We start from the raw sequence: 26,784 nt of genomic DNA, 5'->3' as shown, positions 1-26,784 counted from the left end.
TTGTAGTCAGTTACAGTCATGCCTGGCAGCTAGAGGCCAAATGCCACCTGGAACAGTGGGAGGTTTTTTCTCCAGGGACAGCCGTGAGTGCAAAAATGTGCAGAGTAAAAAAAAGATGAAAATACCTGAGGCTGTTTTGGCAGAATAGCTCTTGTAGTTGTCATCATTTTTGTTGGAGGGGTCAAACTGTAAGGGCCCATGCACCGGGGCGGTATTCCCCCACAGGTCCAACTTCTATTTGAAGCGTATTTGTTCATGTGTAAACAAGCAGAAAAAGTGAACCCACAACTAAATAGAAAGCTACTTTCTGCTGCTCCTAGGGCAGCTCTGCTTGTTTGATTTGGCAGATTTTAACAATGGATAAACTTCCCAATGCAAAACCAAAGGGATCTGTGTCCTCTCCTGGGACTGAACTGGGCAGCTTTTGCTTGTTAGGAAAGTGTAAACTACACCCAAGTAAATTATGAGTTTTTAGTGGTTCCATAGTGTGGTGGTTTACACATTTACCTAACAAGTCAAAGAACCCTAGCTCAGTCCTAAGGAAACACAGGGGTTGTCAGGAAAAGCATATGGCATAAAAATCTGTGAGATCAGTTACGTGGAGCTACTCAATTCAATTTTATTTATACAGTCGCCTCAAGGCGCTTTACTCCCTCGTGAATATGGGAGTCGCTCAAAGTAGCCTCACTATTCTCCCTGCAAATCTTTTAACCCTCTCAGGCTCAAATTAAACTTTTTGTTGCTAATGCACAACCAAGTCCTGCAGTGGTACTCCTGAGTAACAAAAACTCATAAAATATGTATGTGGGGTAATCAGATTGTTAGTTTTTAACTGTTGCAAATCGGCAACGCCTGCCTCGAGAAGGTTAATGTAAAGTTATGTTGTGAGAAACTGACTTTTACACCCTGCTGCCTCTCCAGTGAGCCTCTCCTCCCACGGATGGAGTCCAACTCCATTGCTCCGGACTGCAGCTGAGTCCTTATTTCTGCAGCCTGAAGAACAGAACAGCGATTGCTGTGGCCTCACTGGAGAGGCAACTTCATGACACTGAGGTTCAACTTTCTTTTTAACATAAAATACTGTGGAAAACATAAGTTAATTGAAAAAAGGGTCAGAATGTTTGCCACATATACTTACCAAGGCTACATCTACTGGTGGACGTTGATTTGTTCACATCACCTGATTGCTGGAGCTCTGTCTAGGCTTAGAGTTGAGTTTTGTGTAAACCACAATCTAAATGTTAAAATGTAAAAAATATGAGACTTTGGGAGAATCGTATATTCCAAAACTTATCCCACATTTGCAAATTGCACATATAGAACTGTTCTTCTGGTTGGAAACAAGGTTCTGGTCAGTTTCTTCCTTGTACGAATCAGCCTCATATTTGTTTATCATATCTTGATCAACCTGAGATTAAAACTCCTCTCGACTGTCTGTCACATTTGTACTGCCGGCTCTGCGGTCTTGCTGTCCTCCCTGAGACCCTAAGAAACGTGGCACAGTCACCTGTCAGTAGCCCTTGGCGTGCAGATGATTTGTGCCGACACGCTCGGTTGCTTCCTCCCACCTGTCCTGCTCTTTGGTCCCACAGAGAGGTCATCGCCGCTGCTATTTCAGCCACCCCTCCTGCTGGTAGAGAAAATGTAAAATGTGGTGAAAGCACTGCAACAAACAGCAAATGAATATCCAGCACTGCAGCCTCTCTTTCTGCCAGCAGGAAATGATGTGTGTGGCTGACTTTCAGATTCATGACTGCCTCTGGCATGATTTTTTTCTGTATTTCCATCCGCATGTTGGATTTCTGATTTTGCATCATGCATCCGAGTACTGCAGTACAGAAGATAAAACTAAATATTTGATTTAAAAACCTGGATTATGTGTTGATATTGGCCTTAAAGCCCATAAGAAAATATGTAATTTCACTAATGACTGATGCAACAAATGATTTTTTTTTCTTTCTTTTTTTTACAGACGCTCAGTATATGTGAGAGAATGGCTGATATTTTGTTGCCTGATTTACAAAATAAGATGAGCATTTAAAATTCCATTCAGGTATTAAAATGCTCACAGGGAAGATTATATTTTCTTGTCTCCAGTTTTTGGGATTTGCAGTTTTGGAATTTCAGGATGAAGCAGAAGAATGAGGAATAAATGAAACTAAAGACAGAGAGCAGGTTAAAAGAGAAAAACTGCAATCTTGTATCAAAGCCTTCATTTAAATAGCTTCTTACTCCAATCCAGTGTATCCTTTTCTGGCTTTGTACTTAAGCCTTCAGTTGTCAGCTCGCTGTTTGTACTAAATGCCTCGTGACACACGGATCACCTGAAATTTTCTGCAACTGTTCATTTGGCTTTGGCTTTTTAAAAGCTCTGACTCGACTTATGTCATGTTTTGAGGGAAGATTATTTGATCGCTCTCCACCGTGTGCGTGCTTACCTTGTTGAGTCCTCATAAGGAGCGCGGAGTTCAGAGATTAGGCTCAATACACAATGCGGTGTAAATAATGTGCATTTACATAAATGATTATGTAAATGCAAATCTGTATTTGATGTGTTGTCATCCCAAAATGTGAATCTGAATAGAAACTGCTGCCACCAAGAGACAAGATAAACGTGAAAATTGTCTCTAAATTATAGAATCGTTACTCAGCCTGTGCGAATGTCACGTCCCTCCATAAAGGAACACCTGCCTGTGTGCTGTTTGTGCACTGAGTTCAGAGGAGGTCAGGTCCCCTCTTCCTCCTCCTCCTCCCTTCCTCTTTCTGTTGCATGTCATGCACAGATGAACCTGAGGGGAAGGTTGAGGTCAGGAGTTCCTTTCAGGCCTGGCTGAAGTATTGAGCTTTTCGGCATCAATAAATCATTACCTCGTCAGATTTGGGATGTTAGTGTAATTACAGTAAACCGATCAGGCATAACTAAACAGACGTTTGGCCTCAAGAGGCCAACATTCTGCATCTAATGTTATTAAACCTCAGGTTCAGCTCAGATTATCATTTAAAGCAGGAAGAGCGCTACTTGTGAATCAGCAAATGGAGCTGTGTTTGCAGTTTTCATTCGATGTCAGATCATATGAGAGTAAAGGACCAATAAAAACTTAAGATGTTTTTCCGCTTCAGGAAAGGCAAAGAGGTGATGTCAGCAAAGAGGTTAATGGAAGTCTGTTTCCTACAGAAGTTGTGTTGAAGTTGGTATTTATAAGTGTTGCTTTCTTTCCTAAGATTGTCTCAGTATGAGCAGAACTTTGAAGGTTAAATACATTTAAAATTTATTTATTTGGCTACACCAGCTCAGCTCACCATGCGTCACCAGTGCACAGTAGAAACAGGACTTTGATGGAGCACACTAGAAACTCCTCTCAAGTCCACAACTGGAAAAGATGATTGAACAAATTTATATCAGATATTTTGTCGCACAGTGATATAGGTCTGTAGGTTTGTTGCAATATGAAAACAAACACATCTGCAAAAAAATGCAACCAGTGCATGAAGCTGAAGCAAACATGCATCTGCAGTCTGTGGACTCAGAAAACAGGAGGTGTGGAGGACACAAGCAATGGTTTGTTGTCAGTTTTGAGATCTGTCTGTCTCAGCTGTCACACAGCTGTCAGTGCTTCCTGTCTGAGCAAACCGTCTTCCTGTCAATCTGTAAACCCGTTGGCTGTCAGCTTCTGCAGAAACAGTCCAAAGGTCAAAGAAAATAGAATTAAAAATTCACTTCTTGCTCGAAGCATGAAAACAGCTCGGGATTAAACTTTGTTGTACTCTGAAAAAGACTCTATTTGGGGCCCCACCTGCTGTGGATATTTACACATTATATCGACCCTAAGTATACAGTACGCTGGTTCGATCCCTTTAGGGTTGCATCAGGAAGGGCGTTCGGCATAAACACTGCCAGATGAAATCTGTGGATCTACCTGCTGTGGCTGCTCCCTGTGAGTAAGTTGAAAGGAGGTTCTTCGTTTTCTTTTATAAGTATATTGTGGTCATGATTATATTTGCTTAAATTAAAAGTCGATTACATCACCACTTTAAAAACGCCCCGGCCGCCTCCTTAAACTGTAACTGTGATGGCGATGTGGAAAAGTAAATTCCTATAAAAAACATGAGAAAAGGCACTGATATCATCCTCCTTCGTCCCTGAACTTCACCACATCCTGCCATATAAAAACACATCCCCTCGACTCTTTGATTTTTTTCTTTTTTCATCTTTTCAAATTCAAGGCCGTTCTGCTCATCTAAAGGCTCAATTTATTCCTCAGCTGAAGTTGAAAGAGACTTTACACCCTCAGAGCTCTTTTTCCCAATGCGAATGCTCCCCCCCCCCCCCCCCCCCCCCTTTTTTTTATGAGGAGGAGGTTTTTGTGAAAGAAAGACAAATCTCAGCTCGTCAGCTTGGTTATGGCGACACCCGCCTGGGGTCGGGAGCTGGGATTTTCTCCGTGAGCCAGATCTGTCTCCTACGCATACATGCTTGCAGAGCTGTGAGGTTTTAAGAAGTGATGTACAGCATGGAGACGCTTGTTCGGGAGAGTGTTGAGTTGATGAATCTGGTTTTGTCAGACAAGTTTAAGGAATGTTTTATTTATTTTTTTATTTTTTTATTTTTTTGGAAAGTGAGAGAGCACAAAACAAATTGCCATGTACTCCAGGACCCAAGAAAAATGAGTGGTCATCAGAAGGTGACATGTGGCAGGAGGGTGAGTGATTTATCCAGAACTCGGGAGCTGGAATCCAAAGATACATTTCCTTTTGAGGCACTGGGCTGGGACAGAAGAAGAAAGAGTCAAGAGCCATGACTAGAATCTGTTCAGATCTCAGCAGATGAATCGATTAGCGTTGCATAAGAAGCTTTTAGTTTGTTTTTTTTAAACGCAGAAACTAGTCAACGTGGACCCAGGGCAGAGAAAGTCCGAACTCAGGATTACTACAGACTTCTGAATAGGAGGAGCCAGTGTTGTGCAAGCTGACCCTTTTCAAAAAGCTCAAAAATCTGCTTGTGTAGATTAAAAAGAACAATGTGGTGCCTGCAGTTTCTGATTATTGCCGGGGTCTTAAAAGCTTTCCCGTTTATGAAAGAACTTCAGAAACATACATTTCTGTTCAAAGTATCCAACTGTTGAAATTAGGTAAATTTATTCGTGTATAAAGTTTTGGGCTACTTTTATCTTTGGTAACAAGATTGAACGTTTGACCTTCTCGTTGCTTTTCTCCTTCACCTTCCTCCTATTAGCCATTGTTTTTGTGTAGGTTTATTCTTTTACTCTAATTTATTGGACTCCGTGTGGGAGTTTTCCAATATAAACAAGCTCCCTGCATACAAAACAGTTTGAGATGAGTTCAGGGTATTCGTGTTGTGCTAGGGGTGGAGATGACCGTCTCACATTGATTTTCTCTGAGTCTGGAGGAGAGTTTTTGTGGCCTCAGTTGTAGGCTGCAAAGACCAGCATCGCTCTGACTCTTCTAACTCTGCCTGCCAATTGTTTACATATTTGACATAACTTCTGCTGTTGTGCCTCCAGGCACCTGCTGCGCAGCTCAAAATGCCTCGCCAGGGGCAGCGTATCCAATAGCTGCTCTGTCAGTCTGCATCTGCTTGATAACACAAGAAATTACAGCTTTCTGTCCGTCTGCCTTCCTGAGTGAGATTTCTGTGCTTTGACAGGCAGTGGACAGACTGCAGAGCTTTTTACTGTGTTTTCATGGCAAAAGAAGCTTGTCTCACCTTGTCCTGAACATCATCTGAATGTGGAGCTGACTTTTACTATTTTGAAAAGGCCATGCATCGCTGAGATAGCATGCTTTAACCAAGTTAATGAATTTATATGTATTACACTATTAAAATGACCCAGTAAGGATGCAGAATATACTGTAGAGGATTTCGTTTCCATGTTAAATCCTACATACTAGAGAAAAATCTAGAAAATAAGGTTAAAAATAAATAAAACTACAGTACTATTTGTTTTGCCCCCCCTTAAAAACAATCCTTAAACTTGTGCTATTGTTGTCAACGCATTGATTATTTTAAGTTTGAGTCCAACATGTAGCTTTTCTTACCACTCCAAACATTGTCCTGTTTACTCAGTCCTCATGCTGAGTGTTTAGAGCCACATATTCGTGCTCCCAAGTAACATTCGGAGATAAAATATCAGAATTTCAGGAGCTGGGCCACGCCTCCAAACTTGACCCTTCCAGTTCTTATTTATGTATCACCCCCGATTTCTACAAGCTGTTCTCGTTCTCATGCCCCACCCTCCCTTACATACAACAATCTTGTTTGTAAGGCATCTTAAACTGCACTGAATGTCACATGGTTGCTGATACGTCTCCAGGCCTGTGTAAGTGGGACCTACTGTGGGGAATAGAGTATACTAACTGCCCCCAAAATGAGAAACTTCAGTTTACAAAACAGACAAAAAGACAAACCAATTTACTCCTTTTTGAATTGATTTTTTTTATTTTTTTTTTATTTTTTTTATTTTTTTAAAGAATCACAATCTTTTATTTCAGCTATAGAGAAATTCAATATGAGGATATGTTGTGTCGCTCACTGCTGTTACAATACAAATCAGTGGAATATATATGATAAACGAATGTGCAATGGTTACTCGTCGTGGTGTCGTCTGTTTCCTCCACAGAGCCTACAGATTTAACCATGTGATGATTAAAACCAGTGTGAACCACAATCAGGAAAACAATTTTGTGCTCATTGTCACTCATTTTTTGTTCCTGAACCCTGGAGCTGTCTTGACCTTTCTGCACGTTCACAGACAATTCTTGCTTTTACTCCTTTTTGCTCTCTATGTACTTGGACAAAACTTCCTCGAACTTGGATCACTGCTTCTCGCACATCTTGAGCTCCTTTTCAAGAGCACCAACTCTCTGCGGTAATTGAAAGGTTTGTTTCTTCTTTTCTTTTAGAGTGATTTCAAGTTCTTTCTGCACAGTAACGGCAGTCTGAGAGTATATCTCCCAGACTTCAGTCCTTTGAGCTCATCTACCCTCTGCAGGAGCTTGTCTCGGCGCTGCTCAGAGAGAGCTTCATGTTTAAACTTTGCTCCACTGTACTGATTTTCCATAGCCTTTAATTTAGCTATGAGATTTGCGTTCTCCATCTTTAGTGTCTCCATGTCATAGAGAAGATGCTCTGCAGATTTAGAAGTGCTCTCCACTTTCATTTGTAACTTTTTATATTCTTTAGAAAACCGAGATTTCTCTTTCTTAACAGCTTCCTCAAGTTCTCTGCGAGCCGCTTTCTCTTCATCGAGATCGTTTTGCATAAGCTCCCTCTCATTTTTGAGAAACTCAACTTCGTCTCGCAGGGTCTGGTTTTCAGAAGACAGGTCCTGATTTTCGGAGGTCAGTCGATTCAGTTTTTGTGTTTTAGCGTGCTCCTGGGAGACAATGGAGTCGTAGCTCCTCTGGAGTGCAGAGTTCTTCTCTTGTTCTTTCTGCACAGTATCTCTCTCAGACTGCCGTCCTTTGAGCTCATCTACCACCTGCAGGAGCTTGTCTCGGCGCTGCTCAGAGAGAGCTTCATGTTTAAACTTTGCTCCACTGTACTGATTTTCCATAGCGTCTAATTTAGCTGTGAGATTTGCGTTCTCCATCTTTAGTGTCTCCATGTCATAGAGAAGATGCTGTGCAGATTTAGAAGTTCTTCTCCTGCAACGTGGAGGCAGTGGAGGCAGCGCTGTCACTTTCATTTCTAATTTTTTATATTCTTTAGAAAACCGAGATTTGTCTTCCTTAACAGGTTCCTCAAGTTCTCTGCGAGCCGCTTTCTCTTCATCGAGATCTTTTTGCATAAGCTCCCTCTCATTTTTGAGAAACTCAACTTCGTCTCGCAGGGTCTGGTTTTCAGAAGACAGGTCCTGATTTCCAGAGTTCTTCTCTTGTTCTTTCTGGACATCTGATGCCCACTTGTTAACGTTTTCCTGCAGCCTTAAAATCATGGTGTCCTTGGCCTCGATATCATCCTGGAGCTTTTGGACTTTGAGGCGCAGAAACTGTATTTCATTGTTTTTTTCTAGGTTTTGTTTCTGCTGCTCAGTGAGACGATCCTCTAGTGCCTTAATATCAGCGGCCTCTGCATTTTCATTTCCATGTTTAAGTGAGGAGATCATCAGATCTTTGTGGAGTTTCTTGATCGTCTTCTTGTCCTCATCACTGTTAGCCATCATTTGACTAATTCTGGTTTTAAGGTCCTCAGTGCTGCTCCGGTATTCTTTCTGTGACTTCTTTAGATCAGCCACTTTTGTCTTCATGCGTTTCAGTTCTTCACGCTCTTTTTTCACAGCTTTTTCAAGACGATCATTTTCCTCTTGCAGCTTTTTAAAGGCTTCATCCTGTTGAGATTTAGCCTCTTTTTCTATTTCTAACTCCTTTTGGAGAGCAAGCTTGTCTTCTTCCAGTTGTTTGAGACAAGTCTGAGTCTTCTTAGACTTTTCAGGACCATCGTACTGTGGAAAGCGAAAACAATTATCGTGTTGTTGAATATGTCAAACAATTTGTACAGAATAGAAATATGTAGCTTTGTTCATAGTTAAATATTTATATTTTTCTAGCATGTTTGTTCAGTTTAAAATAAATTTGCCAAAGCAGGCGGTGGCTGGATGTGAGTAAAAAATTCAAACATTCTCATCAGGGTGTTTTCATTTTCTTAAGACAAGAGAATTGCCTTTAAATAATAAAGCAAAACAACTATTTTCTTAGCATGTGTCTTCAGTTGGTCATTAATGTGTGTGTGTGTGTGTGTGTGTGTGTACGTTGGGTATTCATATCTTGTGGGGACATCTTATTGACGTAATGCTTTCCCTACCCCCTAACCCTAACCATGAAACACACAAGGATATGTGCGCACATGCAGACACACACACACACAAACAAACCTCTCCAAAATCATATTCATATCCCATTTCAGAGTTGTCCACTGAAACAGGGTCTTCCTGAAAACCAGCAGCTCCCTCAGATTCCTCTTTGAATTCCTCTTCGAAGTGGTCGTGAGCAGACGAGTCTCCGGCCTCTTTCCTGGGGGCGTCCCAAAAATCACCAGATTTCTCAGACTCTTTGCTTTTTTCTGCTTTGTTTTCAAATTCTGACTTCTCTTTTTCAAATTTGTAGAGATGATCAGATTTCTCCTCTTCCGAATCACTCTCACAGTCTTCTTCAATGTCATCACTCTCACAGTTCTCTTCAATGTCATCTATAATTTCTTCCTCAATTTCATCATCATCGTCTTGGTCAAAAGATTTGCCGCCACCACTCCACTGAAAATTCGTTGTGGAGGAAAAAAGTACGTCTACGCGTTTGCTGCTCATTCTCTTAGATGAAAACGGCTCCTTTGTAATAATTTCCTCTGAATGTCGCTGGGTTAAAAACTTGGCTCTCTGAGCAACACGAACGGTAACTTGTGGTAATGCAGTCAGCGTGTGCCTGTATCTACTATCACATGCAGAATAGAGTTGCAGCAGAACGAGGAGAGAGGCGTCTATTTCGAATAATAATAACACGTTGTCATCACGGGCCAGTGTTGCCATTCTACTCGGCATTCAAACATGTTTACATTCTAAACAGTCGCTCTTTGGAGTCTTGGTTCACCTTTAAAAAAAAACAAAAACCCGTGTCCTCTTAATCCTTGGCTTAATTTAATTAAACTTTCCTAAACTACCTTTATCTTATGTATCACAATGCAATTTTATTTTCTAAAAGTAAATTCATATTTCGTCCACACACAAACCATCTTCCACTGTTTAACGAGACCAACTGGACCAGGTTAAAACAGCATGCTGCTTTTATTCTTTTAAACACGCTGACAGCCTCCTGCAGCTCTGACGAACAGAAGCTTTAAGTTATCTTTAAATAATGTTATTTTCACAACAAGATTTTATTTCCATCAGTTTACCTTGTAATCTCTAAATAGAAAGGTTCTATAAATAAGGAATCACCATAGATCAAGTGTGTATAATAAAATAATATACATATGGAAAAAATCAGGTTGAAAATGCAGCTGTGGTTTTTGATGAAGTCACTGCTAAAGCTGCATTGAAAGCCTTGTTTCCCTCAGGGATGGTCATGTATCCAACAGTGCAGTGTCCCTACCATCTTCACTATGGCACTCTAGGCATGTGTGTCATTCATGCTAATACAGACCTGAAACATTTGAATGTGACAAATATGCAAAAAAATAAAAGAAATCAGGAAGAGGGGAATATTTTTTCGCAACACTATAAATCGGGTAATAAAGCAGGGTACGCCCTCAAGGTATGGGGACTTTGGCTGACATTATTGTGCATATATGCATTGTTTAATTCAAAATAAAGTATTGGGACATTTTGTAAATTTCCTTTTGTGTATATATAAAAAGTACACAGTGAATGCTGATTGGATACGTATGTTTTTAAAATTCTGTAGATTTAGACAGAAAATGTTTGGTTTTGTTTGTTTTAGCACAACCAAACTTAACAGCAGCAGTGACGCTCAACTGATCCTCATACGGCTTTAATGCAGTTTTTTATATTAGTGGTTGTCTACCTCAGATTGCTCAATCAGTAACATTTTACTGTAGAGAGATCTGAACATTTTCAGATCAAAAAACACAAGACATCCCTTTGCTTTCAAACAGCAGCTTTGAAATTAAACCCTCAGAGTGACACGAGGCTGTTATCCGTCGTGCAGAATCGATAGAAACTGAATGAAAGTGTGAAAGCTTATATTCTCTTTCATCGAGCAAAAGGTAAAAAAAACCTGTCAAATGACTGAATCTCTTTATAACTGTAAAGCAGTTTGTTATAAGGGCTTTCATTTTAATTTACTTATACTAACAAAAGCCAAACTGCAATGTAATCAAAACCTCTTAATGTAATTTTACTTTAATCGTTATGCTGAATGGTGATGGTACAATGCAAGTATTACTGTCAGATAAATGTAGTATAGTAGCAAGTGGAACATTTCTTATTAGGGCTGTAATAGATTACCAACAGTAAGAATGACAACACGGCATTTCTGATTATGCAGATTTAAAAGACAAATGTGGTTTGGGAAGTCTCGCTTTGAATCCCTAATTTTTGCAGTTTGGAGGCTTCACAGAAATGCTCAAGGAGCTGTTCAGAAATTAAATGAAATTTAAATTCTTGGCAGTTTTACAAGCCTTTTTTTGGCTTTCTAATATGGGAGTCTTTGGGGATTGGCTTCATCTTCTTGTCTTCATTTCTTTGCTTGAAAGTTGTGGCGTGGTCTGTGCTGTCTGCTGTTCCTCAAGTTTACCCTTGTTCATTTGACAAGCCCCAAAATGAGGACTCGTCTGTTTAGTGCGCCTGAAAATAAGAAAAAATAAAATATTTTGATATTCGTTGCAGAGTATTGATAAGAGGCTAATACAATTTATTACTGTTTTTCCTGCCCTATATCTAATTCATAGTTTTAGACCAATACCTGGTCTTTCATGCCTGCCTACCTACCTTCCTTTCTTTCAGAGCCACTGTAGCTGCAGTCTTGACTGACACGGCGATATAAGCCATGATCCAGAATTGATAGAAAAAGATGAAAGCGTTGCAGAACTTGGCTTTGCACAAGCTAAATCCCCAGGTGACTGTGTTCAAAACAAACTCTGCAGCTGCAGCGAAAAATGAGTCCACATCTGTTACTCCTCATCTGTTTTGCTTCCTTTGTTTTTAGAAATTCATGATCGCCACATACGCTTCTGTTGCTTCAGTTTAATAAGCTTTTTCCTCACTATGTATGCTTTGATGCTGTTGTGTCTGCTCATTTCTTTTGTTCTTTTTTTCTTTTATTCTGCATAAGAAGAAAGTAAAGAAATGAGGGAAGAGTAAGCATGATTAATACAGTGCTATCTACCTACTATAACTCTAATTGTGGCACAGAGTAAGTGCATTGGTAGCTGCTGTTGTCATCACTGTGGGTGGGACAGAATGCAACGCCAGGATGTTTATTTCCCACTTTAGATGCTTTTTATTCAACTTTTTTTCCCTCCATTTTTCAAGCTGTTTTTAATCTATAGTAAGTGAAGGCTATTAAGAAACGTATCCATAGCACAGTAGCACACCGGCTAGCACTGTCACTGCATAGCAAGTAGGCTATGAGTTTAAACCTGCCGTCTAACTGGAGCACTGTCAGACCGTTGGCTGGAACAGTGACCCACAGTCCTGATTGATAAGCAGTTAATAGCTGAAATTAACAGTTGTGGCTTTTGCTTAAAAATGATTCCCGAGTTCTTGGGCTCAGTGAGGGAATCGATTGAGACCTGATGCACCATCGAGCTTCTGAAACACTGGAAGGCCCCTTGAGTATTCCTAATAAAATCACCAGCGGAGAAGACGTTACTCTGAACTGCTCCCTTATTTCCAAATGGCTCACCACAATGGATCCACATGTTTACATTAGACAGCTTTCCTAGGGCAACTCTCCCAGTAGGAGTAGGAGAACATTAGGTTGTGACCAGGGATCTTACACCAGGGATACATAAAGTAGATATGTAAACCTCTGCATCACCTGTGTAGACCCATGCTAAATATGACAAACCTAAGATAGCACGTTGACTGACCTTAGCATGACTTGATAGAACACATTATGTCTTGATAAGTAAACTTAAAAGGAGATGTCGTGTGAATGGCTACACAGCCTTATCAAGTTTTCTCAAGTTTTCTGGTTTTTGATCATTTGAAACACACGTTATGGAGTAAAATGCTTATAATATCAACATGCTCAGCTCCTTTCCACCTTGGCTCTGCAGCGCTCCTTATGCAAAATATTCTGTCTGAGAACAGATCCTAAACCATCCTCCTCTCTCCTCCCTTCATAGCTTCTTTCCCTGTAGCACAAAAACATTGAGCCAAGATGGATAAATACAGTACGGCACTTTGGCGGTTTCCTTTATGAGGACACAAATAGTTGACTTGCAGTATCATGTTTGCCACTCCAATGTAGGCCACGCCACGAGCAGTAATCCTTCTGATTTATAATGGCTGCCTGCCTGCCGCCGCCGCCGTCTGCTAATCGGCGTCAGGAATGTTTTACTCCACCGACGGTGATTATTTATCCAGTTTTTGTGTGTACATGTGGATTTCAGCACTTACAAAGCATGTTCTGCACACACTCATCTGTCTGCCCCCAATAATTCAAAAACTGTTCCACCCTCATATTCAGTTACGAAGTGAAAGTCAAAATAGCTGAGGTGTTTTCCTCTTGGCGCCTGGCTGCAGCTGTTTGTTCACTGGTGCCTGGAAAGTCTTTGCCACCAAAATAATCTGGGTTGGAGGCAGAGGGACGGTATGTGGAGTCATCACAGAGCTTTACTAAATATGGACAGAGCTGTCATGGTTTCACACGAGCACCTGCTGAGGCCCGGCTGTGTAGCACAGTGTGCAGACATGAAGAGTGAAGCTGCACAAGAGCAGGTTAAGTAAAGTCCATCAGCATGTGGAAGCCACAGCCTGACTGGATGTATGTAAAAAAAAAGACAACAATGAAACTACCAGCCTTGTATTTTAAAGTTTCAAGTCCACGCAGGTTATAAAGACACACACCAAAGAGCAGGAGAGCTTTATTAAACGGCAGCAGCAGAGCAACTTCCCATCTCTGCTCGTAACCCAAAATCTTAAAGCCTGCTGGAGGACGCACTGTTCTACTTGAGTCACTCACCTCTTCTCCGGTGTCTTCCTCCTCCACTGCCTCTAATACCCTCTAATTTGTTCCTGTCTTCAGGTAAAAATAACTCAGCTCTGCATCTCCTTAGCCAGCACTTTCCTGCTGTACATGTTTTTCTGAGGGGTCGCAGGAGTATTGTGTTTCCACTGCTGTCAGGAAACAATAGTGGGGACTCTGACTCGCAGCCTCCTCCTTATGGATTGAATGTAAAGCGAGTGGTACAGAAATTTCTTAGTGTACTATTACATTTGTTTGCTGTCACTTTCAAATGGATAGGCATTTAAAAATAAACTTTGCTTGGTGCCAGTAGTACTTTTAGTTACACGTGTAGAAAGTGTCTTTTTTAAAACAGCCTGAATATGAAAAACAAAACTGATGACAAAGGGATTTAAATTTTCAGTCTTTCTAATGACCTGGAGGGTGTGACTCCTCTGGTTTAAACTAGAAGAATGATTATCTTGAAGTTTTTTAAAATCAAGAGCTGCTGCTGGTCTCCTTCTATATTACTGTGAATTCTCCTGCTGTGTTTGGATTGTTCCCTGGAAGTCCTGTTGTGATCAGTTGCTCCTGATCTTGCTCTTGTGGATCTTTAATGGTGAACGTTTAACTTGAATTTAATTTCAGAGAAATTAAACCTGGAAATAGAGTGGTTGGTATGGGAAGATTGTATTTTGGCTCAGTCACACTAGGGTAAAAATAGGGTGGCAACCTCCTTGGACTTGGAAAAAAGCAGCGGTTGAGCCCAGAGCCCAATCGCGACCGACACTACAGCAGGTTCGCCTGGTGGGAGGCAATCGCTCCTTAAATAATCGTGGTCCGTCTCACTGCAATCACTCTCGAACAGAATGGTGAAGGTTTGCAATCTAATTTGGAAACAATGTTTTTATCAACCCGAGCCAGTCTCAACTAATGAGCATAACTCAGTCAGTTAGGTGTATTTTGGTTTTAGTTCTAAATAAAAGCAAGATTGCCAAGTACCAGTGTCATTTTGAAGTTGAATGTCAAAGAATGTCATTGGTTTGAGTAATGAAAACGGGATTTTTGTCACTGTTTCATAGCCTCAGCAGCAGAAAGTGGTGAAAGAGACTCATCAAATTGAAAGCACATACCCTTTTTAGTTGCTGCAGTGTGAGTATTTCTGTTGCTGAATCATTATACCAGAATTTGATGCTTACAGTGTATGTTTTGGATGTGCAGGTTGCCCCGTAACTCAGCCTGATGTTTTTGGTGCTTATGCAAGCCTTAAAAGCTCCTCACAAGGATTTAAAATAATGTTGTAAGAGTGTGTTTGAAGCTGCTGTCTAACATGCCTTTTGCTCTACAAGATATGGATCAAACAGGGATGTTACATCACCCCTTACACTGAAACTGCATCTGGGAAAGACCAACCAAAAATAGAACTGACACTAGAAATTATGCCGGCAAACTAGGGGAAGCCAAACATTGACACCTGTCTGGTTGCCAGGAATAAAGCATTGTTTGCATTGCGCACCTCTTTCAACACTATTGTGTGGATGTTTGAATATCCCAACACCGCTGGATTGGAGGTTGCAGCATGCACTTGAGTCTCAACATGAAATAAAATGCATCAAACAGCAATATGACACTGAATGGTTCACTTCAGTGTTGCTGATGGTCATGTTTCCTTTTTATATGTTGGAGTTATTTAGAGTGAAATGCCACGGCAGCTGAGAATGTCCAGAATTCATTGACATTTACAGGTAGAGTAAAACATTCATGGAAACCCCAGATTGTGTAACATTGATTTAAGATTCTCTTTACTGCTCAGGAATTACATGAACATACTGAAGGAGTGTTGCGTCGACTTGTTGTTTCACCTGACTGAAGCTGAAAGAACAACGATTCCCATTGAGCTGTACCGCTGACAAAACCCATGCATTTTAATGGCTTTCATGATAAGCTGTTCATTATTGCAATATGATGAAAGAGTAGGAGACAATGAGCAGTCCCACTAAGTCTAATATGTACTGTTTCTGTCTTATGTTTGTATTTTATGAAGCAAATCACATGGAAATTTTGAGTTAAACTAAAATGAAGGACTTAAAACAACTGAGAAATATATAGAAGAGACATAAATATTCTTTTGTTCCTCTGTCTGCTCTTCCTTCAGTTCATAAAACCTTCATTTAAGCTTTGTTCAAGCAGCTTCTTCACTAATCCTTCAAATTAAGGGAAACTTGAAGCAGTAACTTTACCAATAAAGGACGCCTGTGTTTTAGCATTTCTGCGCATAAATTATGAGAACATAAAGGCGATTTTAAAATATTAATTGAATGGCTGTCTGCTTGTGATGAATAGTTTGTCTTTATGTAAGCATGAACTCACCAGTTTGTATAAAATAGGGGAAAGTAGTGCTGTCTATTAGAGAGATCCTGGGAAAAGAGCTGTTTTTTGCTACAGTTAATGGTAACTAGTTCCTTGAAAAGTAAAATGTGTGTTTTATGAAAATTCTTCCATCAGTTCTTAGAGGAATCTTTTCTCATTCTCTAGGGATCCAAAGCCTGAAAAAGCCTTAAATGCTCATTTAAACTCGTGTTTCCATGCCTAAAATTTTGAGTTAATGCGAGGATGTTCCTGGCTCTACCCTCCAAGTTGGTTCGAACCTTTCTCTGTGGGTAGGATGGATATTGTGACCCTTCTGTAGTCTAAACGTGATTGAAGACAGTTTAGTTGAATCCAAGGTTTTATATCCTCTGTGCAGTTTAATAAAGTCTCCTCACTCTTCTCCTGGCCGATTCAACCTCTGGACGCGGTGCCACGATCGATTTGCAATTGACAAGTTTCTGAGGAAAACTAATTGGATGAGATAACCTTTAGAGTCAGAGGTGATTGGACCGACACAGACACTCAATTTCCTGCACACGTGTCAATCTTGTCTGCTGTAGTGTAAAGATTTATCTGTTTGTCCAGAAGCGCTGAGGGTTACTCATCCTTTCTTTCACACATGCTGAAGTTTGAGTAAATACATGTGTAGGTACTCAGGTTGAGTTTACTGCAGGTCAGTATAAGGTCTGTGAAAAAACCAAACAGGGATTTGTACGTGGTTGTGGAAATAAATAAGTTCTTGTCCTTTTTCTTGCCAGCAGCATCGGTGATCTTAGTCTGTTGGTTCAGGTCCAGACCAAGACCATCAAAGATTTAACTCATATCCATATCATAGAATGATGTTTGGTAATGAAGCCTTTTTTCCCCTCACATTTCGGATGCCCTAGTAGCAACAATTTCTGACAAAGCGTCCTCTCTTAAACGTCTTTTTCTGATGTATGTTAGACCTACAGCCTACAGTGATGCATGTCAGGAGGCTGGTGGAGCGATGAGAGGCACAATCAAACAACCTTGAAGTAGAAAACAGTGACTTATCTGTTGTTGATCAGTTAGTTAGACACTAAAGTGCCGAAGGCCAAAACGATCAGGTTTCGCCTACCAATGGTTGATGTCCATCTTTCAACCTTGGTTACTACAGATGCAATGACAGCAGCAGCAAAACTGCAGATAAGGAATTGTAATTACTCAGGTTGGTACTCTTACCAAGATCCTCTTTTAGAATATTAACTTGTCTTCATCGCCTCCTTTAATATCTCAAATCAGTAACCATCAACTTCTCCTAAACTTGATTCACGCCCAAATAACCCCAAATCCGTAGTGACATAAGGGCCTGTAACGGTACAGAAAATACAGGCCAGCACGGCAGTCATGCTTCATCCTCATTGTAATTGCAGCTGTCATATCCATTTCACGATGTCTTCTGCCAAATAATTACCCAGCGCTGTGCTCACTCGGGTTAGAAAACGTGCACGGCAGAATACTTCTTGGCTCCCGTTTCTCAGCCAAATCATTCAACACAGCACAGCCTGTTGGCTGGATTCCCTCCGTAAACACCTTTGTAGACGATCATCTGAGATCGAAGCTGCAGAGCTCCTACATTTCACAGTCTGCTCTCAGAGACAGAGAAAACTTCACCTTTATTCAGCCTGCGGGGAGAACAAAACAAACTCTTCACAGCTTCTATGTCATCACACACAAATAAATCAATGCGTGTTATACCTTTATACTGACAGGTAGATATCTGCACACAGCAGTGTGTTAAATTAAGTGCAGCACAATTCCTATGTTTGCCTTCTTGGTGGTATAATTGTGCTGCTAAGCGAACTGATAGAGAATAATTAAGTTAAATATCATCATGCTTGTTGAAATTGGGAAATATTTCGCTGCAGTGTTGCAGGAAAGCCATGATACTGCATACATTTATCTGAATTTCACTTGAAAGCAGTCCAGGTTTAGATCTTTGCATATGCAAATGATTCCCACTTAGAAAGAAAATAAGTTGGAGTGCTTAGTCCACTGATTCAAAGCAGATTCAAAGTTATGATGGGGTAAAAACTAACTATGGTAAATATGAGTAAAATAGAAGAAGCAGAAGGTGAAAGAAGACAACAGCAAATTGCAAAAATGCAAAAAAAAAAAAAGTTTGGAAAATGAAAGACTGAAAAAGACTTCGAACACATGATGTCATCACCGAGCTTTCAGGAGAAGATGTGAGGTTGGAACACTTGAACCATCTAAAGGAGTTTATATTTTATGAAGCAAGTTTTTCCAAAAGACTACAAAATCAGTAGAAACAGTCCTGGAAGATCACCTGGGGGGTAACTATCGATTGCTCCTCTTCCTGAGGGAACATCCTGATAGCGCATCTGAAAAGATTTTACATATGTACTTTATCCAAACGACATTTTCTAGGTAGCTCTGTGAATCCGTGTCTTTCACCCCTCGTGGAAGATAAAATGAGATGAGATGAGAAGATGATATCAGATGAGATGAACTTTATTGATCCCCGAGGGGAAGCTCTGTAATTACAGCGGCGAGGTGTAGAGGGATATGTTGAAGAGGGAAGTGAAGGTGAAAAATGTTTCTGATAATACAGGCTGTTGCTAAGATAATATCAATACATAGCATCAATATGCAGTTTAAAGAGAATTAAAAAATCAGCTCAAAATACATCCTTTAATAATTATCTATTTGTAAAAATTGCCAGTTTCAAGAGAAAGAAGACAAATCATTAGAAATGGAGTAATTAACTGTTTCAAAGAAGTGTTTCGAAAGATTTTTTTAAATCAGCTGAGTCATAAAACATAACCAAATGATTTTCTGACATCTTCACACTCATTTGATTCTGTCCTACTGGAAAATGACTTTGCGCTTTCTCCGGTTTTATATAAAGAGGACATTATCTTGCTCCATTTGCCAGATTTTCATTCTCTTGCATGATTCTGCTGGTTCGGTTGGACTAGCGGTGCCTGTGGTGTAGTGGAGAGGAGGCTGAGAACTTGATGGAGCGGTGAAAGTAACTGCAGCAACTGAGGCAAATATTCCTGCAGCAAATGCATGAATTACTCATTAATTTGGTTTTTTTATTTGCAGCATAAGGTAACTAGATGTGATGGTAGATTTTATGGTAGTTATATCTTAGATGGTGAAAGCCAAATAAACCCTAAAACGAAATTCAGCTCAGTCAGATCTGGAGCTGCCTTGGAAGCATTGAATTATGGAGGAAGACTTGGGAATCTGTAATTTGAGTGAGGATGAAGAGGCAATTTATGCTTCATTTTCTCTCTTTTGCATTCTAGGAACTCAAGACGATTTCTGAAACAGTTATTTAATAACTAATATTCTCAGTATAACCAAAACAAACTCAGCTGGTGATCCATCTACTTGCTTTTAGTCAAAGTCCAAACTGAAGCTTGTGGAGTCTGATGGCATGTGACCACAGCGGCAGCGAGGGGTCGCCCTGCTTCCTCTGCTGGCCTCTTGATGGGCGAGTCAGTGACAGTGAATAGATGAGTGATCGGTGATCTTCCTCTCCAGCCTTCCAAGCCCACGGAAACACCGAGGTTCACGTGATTGGACGAAGGCACATCTCATGAGCTTTCTGCTGTTGGATTTGAAATCAAGAGCAACATGCTACCTCAGTTGCAACCGCTCCCATATGTTATGAAAACATTTCAGTGATGTGTGTTTTTAAAAATGTCAGAGATAAGTCTCAATAAGCCTTTCAGTTGCTGAATATAGGGGGGAAGCAAGATACCTCAATTCGCCTAAATCTTCATGCATATCATTGAAAAGGTCACACTTCCAGAATGCGTTCCTAGTTTGGTGACACAGATAATGAAGAGGAAACATGGAAGTGATCGACGTTGTGGATTTGTATGCTGTAACTTGTAAGGCTGATGGATGAGCAGGCACTATCCAATCAGAAGCAGAGTAGGGGTGAGAATATTGCCACATAGTGATCCTCCACTTATAAAGAAAGTGGGAGCCTGCTGGCTCCTTTGCCCCGTACTTCCAGTGCCCTTTGATTCCCGCTATCTCGCTCATTTGTTGGCCTCAGATAAGCTCAGCTTTTAAGCCAGTCTAAATTATGGTAAATGGTAAATGGCCTGTATTTATATAGCGCTTTTACTAGTCCCTAAGGACCCCAAAGCGCTTTACATATCCAGTCATCCACCCATTCACACACACATTCACACACTGGTGATGGCAAGCTACATTGTAGCCACAGCCACCCTGGGGCGCACTGACAGAGGCGAGGCTGCCGGACACTGGCGCCACCGGGCCCTCTGACCACCACCAGTAGGCAACGGGTGAAGTGTCTTGCCCAAGGACACAACGACCGAGACTGTCCAAGCCGGGGTTCGAACCGGCAACCTTCCGATTACAAGGCGAACTCCTAACTCTTGAGCCACAATCGCCCAAATTATGCTTTAAACTGCTGCTTCTAAGATCAAGAATGAATTATCTTCTGATGATTTTAATGTGAAAATGTGCGACTTTGCACTGCCTTGTATCTGGCTGAACTGAATCTCTAACTTTTTAGTAGTTACAAAATAATCAAATGAAACAAGTTTGGTTCAGCTGAGTCTGATGTTCAGTTTTTTTTGTTTTTTTGACACATTGTAAATCACTGATCTTTTAAATAACAGATTAATGTAATTAGTGTTTATTGAACTGATACAATCAGATGATGTGCGTGCACATGTGTTTGTGAACCAAAACAAGTCCTCCTTTCACAGATTTGTTTCTTTTATTATAACAATGTTTGTTGGCTTTTAATTTGAAATATTTTACTTGTTAAGTTGACATTTATTACCTTATTAACTGCTACAATGAGAGAATTAAAAAAATATGGGGTAAGAAAAGTATTTCTCATCTTATTATTATCTGAAATCTTAGTGTAAGATTAACCAAAGTTGGACTTAATGACCATGTAGCTCTAATTTCTTAGGGTTTCCAGACAAAACAATCTAATAAATACACTTGTGTGTGTGTGTGTGTGTGTGTGTGTGTGTGTAAGTGTCAGTCTCAGCCCGTGGATCTTACTACCAGGAAAGTACTCGAAATGCTCAGTGGTGATAATGTACTTTGATTATCAGTCACCCTGCAGGGCAATGCTGTGTCTCTCTCTTTCTCTCACACACACACACACACACACACACACACACACACACACACACACACACACACACACACACACACGCGCCCAGCTTGATGCTTGTAACTTCCCTGCTTGTTGTGCAGAAACTGCAAAAGAATCCTGTCAGCGCTGGCAGGGGGTGTTTGGAGAGCCTGTGTGTGTGAGAGAGAGTGTGAGTGTGGGTGTGTATGGGATGCTTTGATTGTCAAAAAAATAAAAAAAATCAAGTGAAAGAAGACAAAAAATTCCCAGAAGGAAGATCCTGCCTGGGTTTGTGCTGCTGAGGACAAAACCAATTATAGAGCAGGAAGCAGGAAGATTGGATTATACGCAAACGCAGACTGTCACAACACAAACTCACATCAATGAATGCATATCGCAGCCAGTTTGGCTTCTTTACCAACAGCTATGCTTCGCTTATCTTAATCAAATCGCTAATATAGAGAGGAACACCACTCTGTGTGTTCTGTTCTTCTCTCTCTCTCTCACACACACACACGCGCGCGCGCGCACACACACACACACACACACACACACACACACACACACACACACACACACACACAGTCAAACTTTGCCTTTGAAGCATGAAGCAGTGACACAAAGGGAACCCTAATTATGGATTATAAAGCGACGCAGTACTTTTGTAACAGCCTCGATTGTGACATCAGATCTCCATGTGTTAATGTTTGTAAGCAGTCAAAGATCAAAACATCAGCGGCACATACAGGAAGTTGTATCTTGTGTATGGAAAATTTCTAGGTATCGATTGGTTCCCCCACTGCTGCCTAAAAAATTACAGTGTTTGTTTTGCTTTTCATAATTAATGTTGATTCTAAGTTGTGCATCATCATTCTCATTATCAGGGTTCTTAAGTAGAGTGTTTCCCTGAAATGTATAATAGCAGCTGTTCACATGGATGGAAAATGCACAAAAGTGTGTGGTTACCAACAATAAGGTTGTTTCGTCTTTTCAAAAGTCCCGTGTGGACAAATGGAGACATAATCAAAGAGTTATGTGTCAAAATAACTCTTGATTTTTATTTTATTGAGTCTTAAGGAGATTAATCTGGCAACTGGACCAGTTAGTGAGTGAAGATTGTACTGGTTTGGCCAAAGAAGTGTATGAAATTTCAAAGTGCTGTGCGCAGCCACATGTTGGCTTAATGGTAGGGCTACATTTTAGGTGGTTTTTGCTTCTTCCTTAGACACCTCACTATGTTAAGACTCTGTGCACCATAAAACTCTCACAGCAATCTTTGAAATGTTGGGGGGGAAAGGAGCTGACTCCTGACCTAAAAGCTGCTGGTTTGTACCTGCAGAACCAGCCATCATCATCAGCTATGATCCTCCACATGCAAGTCAGAGATAAGTTTTAAAGGTCCACCCCATGGCAGATAGGAGTTATAGAGTGGGGCTTCCAGGGAGCGATCTAAAAATGCAGGTGATCATGAAGTGAAATTTGCAAAAATTAAAACCAGCTATAGAAGAAAAAGTTCCAAGAACATCTCTCATGTCTCAGTAAATCTCCTGGTCTGAATTTTATAAAAGTTCCTGACATAATGACACTTTTGCATCACCTGCAACACAAAGTTCAATAAATGCACCCACAAAAATTAACAGATAAGCACAAGAATGTAAGAAAAAATATTTTGGAGGTTGTGGGGCTTAATGAATTATAGCTGCACCAAAAGAGTCATAAATGCGTAACTTCCTGTAGAGTCAGAAGTATGCCAGAAGTATATCATGGCATTTTTTGCAACAGTCTTGCGTTATCCAAACAAGCATTTTTGCTCACCATGCCAGCAGTGGTTTATATTCTATTAACGAAGCAGGCTTATTCTCCATCCTCTGTAACTGTGACTGCTCCAGAGTCTATGCTGGTTTCTACAAGTGGGTGTGTGTGGTCAGAGACCTGAAATAAAAATATGCTGTACCCGGTTCTCCACATCGCTGCCCTCAGTTGCTGCATGCAAGCTAAAAACTTCCTGTCAAGGCTGCAGACACAAACTGGATTTTGGGTATTTTTTCATGCAACAAAGTCACTCTAGCATTTAAAATAGTTACATTTCATAGTCAAAGACATTTCCATCGCATGTCATGTTTTTCTAGGATACTTGTCAATTTTAAAATCCCACTTTGATGATGAAACACTGTTTAAAAGTTAAATTCTTTATTTTTCATCACCACTGACAGAGATATAAATAGATAGAAAATGCCAACACGTAGAGGGATAAATCAGAGTGAGAGAGAGTACTTTATGTTGGAGTGCAGTGTACTTTCATCTCTGTGAGAGTGTACTGACCCACGAGGAGAGCTGGTGAGTGCGTGTTTGTTCATAAGAGTGCCAAGGACAGTTGTGTTTTTGTATTTCCTTCCTGGATCCGTGCATCCATTGCATTTGCAGTCTGCTTAACGCTCTTTTAATTGGCTTCTCCTACTCCTACACACTCACATTTAGAGTGACAGCACGTGTGATTTCTGTTGAGTAGCTTAAAGGGTAGACCTTGTTCCTAAACTAGATGCGCACACTCACACACAGCTGCTGCTCTTCTCATTTAGACAGCAGCACGCCTTGTTTCCTGTGTCAGGTTCCCTTTGGCTGCTGAATCTGTCAGAGAGCTGTCCCTCTGGTAATCCATACATCCTCATCCGTGTGCGTGCGCCGCTGATTGGTGGCTGGTTCACAGTCATTTTACACCCACAAAGAGTGATGTGCAAACTTCCTGCGCTTATTTTACGAGCTTTAGATTTAGTTTTTATCGTCTGCCGCTTCTTGAACTCACCGCATCGTATTTCTCAGAGCAGATGTAGCTGCTGTAGAACTTTCTTTTATTGCATGCCGCTTGCTAAACTATTGCTGCACTTTTACACCCTGAAAAGAAAGTTTTGCTGCTTTTACAACCTGCCAGGAGGTACAAGGAGCAAATGGGCGGTTACTTTTCTGTGAGACTGCACTTAGTCTTTTTAGGCCAATACACAACATGGAAAATTGCTCGTTGATGTGAGCGTGGGCAGGAGACTGCAACGGCTGGTTGGAGAGAGAGGATACAAGCATCCTCAGGTCATATTTCATAGTGCAGTGACACTATTACATCATTAATTTTGGGCAGAGACTACATAGTTGTACTGGGAGAACATATGAATAAATAATGCCACTGACTCATGTTTCATTTTTTAAAAGGCAGATTCATTTACACAAAGTTGTAATCGGGAGGTTTATTCTTATAAATTCATGGTGGATTGATATTGTATTGTTTAGTCTATATCAATATACACAGGGGTGCCACGACGTTGTAGTAGTGAGGATCTGTATCGTGCATTTGTGTTTTTGTACAGTCTATGGGAACAATAAAGTTATGAGCTGCAGTTTGCATGTTTTTAATGAATAAATTGACCCAAGATTCACACCAACACTTCTTTCTTTCATCTCCAGCTACTCGCAAAAGTGAAGCCATTCCTCTGTCATTTCATCCCACCATCATCTTTATTCAGGTGTCAGTCTGTGATTGGTTAGCCAACTGCAGCTGGTCCAAAACGCTGCAGCACAGTCTCTAACTGGCACACACAAGCAAGACCAGATATCTCCAGTACTAGCATCATTACACTGGCTGCCAGTCAGTTTTCAAAATGATTTCAAGATTTTAATATTTGTTTTTAAGGAGCTGCATGGGTTAGAGCCCTCGTACCGTCTGATCTTTTCGATTTGTACACTCCTTCAAGATCACTGAGGTCTGCGGACCAAATGCTCCTTGCTGTCCCGATTAAAGCGCAGAGGAGATCGAGGCTTTGCTGTGGCTGCTCCTAAACTGTGGAACAGATTGCCCCTTCACGTCAGGACCTCCCCAACATTAGACACTTTTATTCTCTGCCTTTTAAATCAGAAGGAGTTGTGACTACTATGTTAGGGCTGTTCGATATAACGATATATATCGGATGATGATATAAAAACGTCTATCGTTTCATTTTATGCTATCGTTTGTTTCGTGATGTCGCAAAATAAACTGCAATATTTTCTCATCGTTTTCATGGTCACTGTAGTGGCTATATTAATTTGTTAAAGTTCTCTCTTTCTCTTATATTTAATATAACCACACTACAGACGGACAAGCGCCTGTTTTTATGCGTTATCGTTAGCAACAACGACGGTAAAACCATCGCGTGTCCGCTTGTTTATTTTCCACATAAACCTTTCACAATGAAGCTCAAGATCCTTTTGAGACTTTTCTGAATCACAAATAAACTGAATCCCGTGAAAGAGCAGATTATCTACGGATGAGAAGTAAAAAAGAGCCGCCAGGTGCTAAAAAATAAACCTTAGACTCAAACATTAGAACAGGCTTTTCCCCGCAGCACGCCGTGTAACAAATACTCACAAAGAAAACGGCGGCCGTTACAACTTATGTCTAAAAATGTATCGTTTCATGCATCGGTTAAAACACTCGACTCCAGGTACACCACGCCCAGCTGGAAACACTTCCCGCGATTCACAGAATTTACAGAAAATGTTAAATTTTTGTGATTTATATCGTTATCGGACGATAGATGTCTTATATCGGGATATGAGATTTTGGTCATATCACACAGCCCAATTTATGTTTCTTTTCTTATATTCTGTCATCTGGTCCTATGTTTTGTACAGCACTTTGGTCAACAGCTGTTGTTTTGAATGTGCTTATAATAAACTTGACTCTGACTAACATTTGCCCTCTTCATCTCATCCCATAACTGTGAACGTGATGCTGGAAGGATACCTCACAGATTTTTGCATCACTGGTTTCAGATTTTTCAGCCGCACATTCATGACTTGTGGCAAGCATTTTGAGTACAGTGAAATCATTGTTCATGTCCATGCCATTACGCCACTGATACAAGAACCACTGATAGAAGACAGGATTCATCCGTGCTTTCATGTTGTTTTTGCCAATTTCTGACCTCCCCATCTGACTGTAGCAGCAGAAATTGAGAGTCATCAGACAAGGCAATGTTTTTCCAATCTTCTACTGACCAATTTCAGTGAGCCCATTTGATTTGTAGCCTCACTTTCCTGTTATTAGTTGAAAGGATTCATAACGGTTGTGATCTTCTGGTGCTGTAGCCCATCTGTCTCAAGACTCAACAAGTTGTGCATTACAGATCCTAATGAGAAATTAGAGTTACTGCTAGCTGGAAGCATCAGCTGCCCAATCTCCTCCAATTTCAACAAGAAATTTTCACCCAGAAAACTGCTGCTCGCTGGATATTTTCTATTATTCAAACCTTTTCAAACCAGTTTTAGAAATACTCAGAGCAACCATACATGTTCAGAGTTAGTTTACATGTCTAAACTTTCTGCCGTGTGATTGGCCAATCTCATATCTGTGTGAATGAGCAGTTGAACAGGTGTTATAAACAACCTGATTACACCATCGTTGAGTTACAAATCGTTATGATAATGGACACAAACCTGCTTAGTTACTAACAACAACACTACTTGTACTACTCAACTTAGAGGTCCTCTTTTGAAGAGTCTGGATCAGGAGGCTGGATGGTGGCTTTGATAGCTTCCTGTTTTGCACTTTAATTCGCCGTTCTTCAGGCATCCGTTTGTTTTTACTTGCTTTCTTACTTCGGCTTTCACTTGCCAGACTA

At 40.6% G+C, this 26,784-nt stretch overlaps 2 protein-coding genes across 2 annotated transcripts in view; one reads left to right on the top strand and one right to left on the bottom strand.

Annotated features, from left to right (window-relative positions):
* fras1 (Fraser extracellular matrix complex subunit 1) overlaps positions 1-26,784 on the top strand; it is a 310,089-nt gene that overhangs the window by 58,850 nt on the left and 224,455 nt on the right. The gene's annotated exons all lie outside the window — the stretch shown is intronic.
* On the bottom strand, positions 6,450-8,753 carry LOC113028748 (uncharacterized). The gene has a single exon (XM_080287449.1). The coding sequence runs from the start codon at positions 8,265-8,267 to the stop codon at positions 6,918-6,920; it is 1,350 nt and encodes a 449-aa protein (XP_080143575.1). The 5' UTR covers positions 8,268-8,753; the 3' UTR covers positions 6,450-6,917.

This window comes from Astatotilapia calliptera, chromosome 12, assembly GCF_964374335.1.
Source record: "Astatotilapia calliptera chromosome 12, fAstCal68.1, whole genome shotgun sequence".
In the NCBI taxonomy this organism is placed as follows: Eukaryota; Metazoa; Chordata; class Actinopteri; order Cichliformes; family Cichlidae; genus Astatotilapia; species Astatotilapia calliptera.
This window is presented reverse-complemented; position numbering and strand designations above follow the sequence as displayed.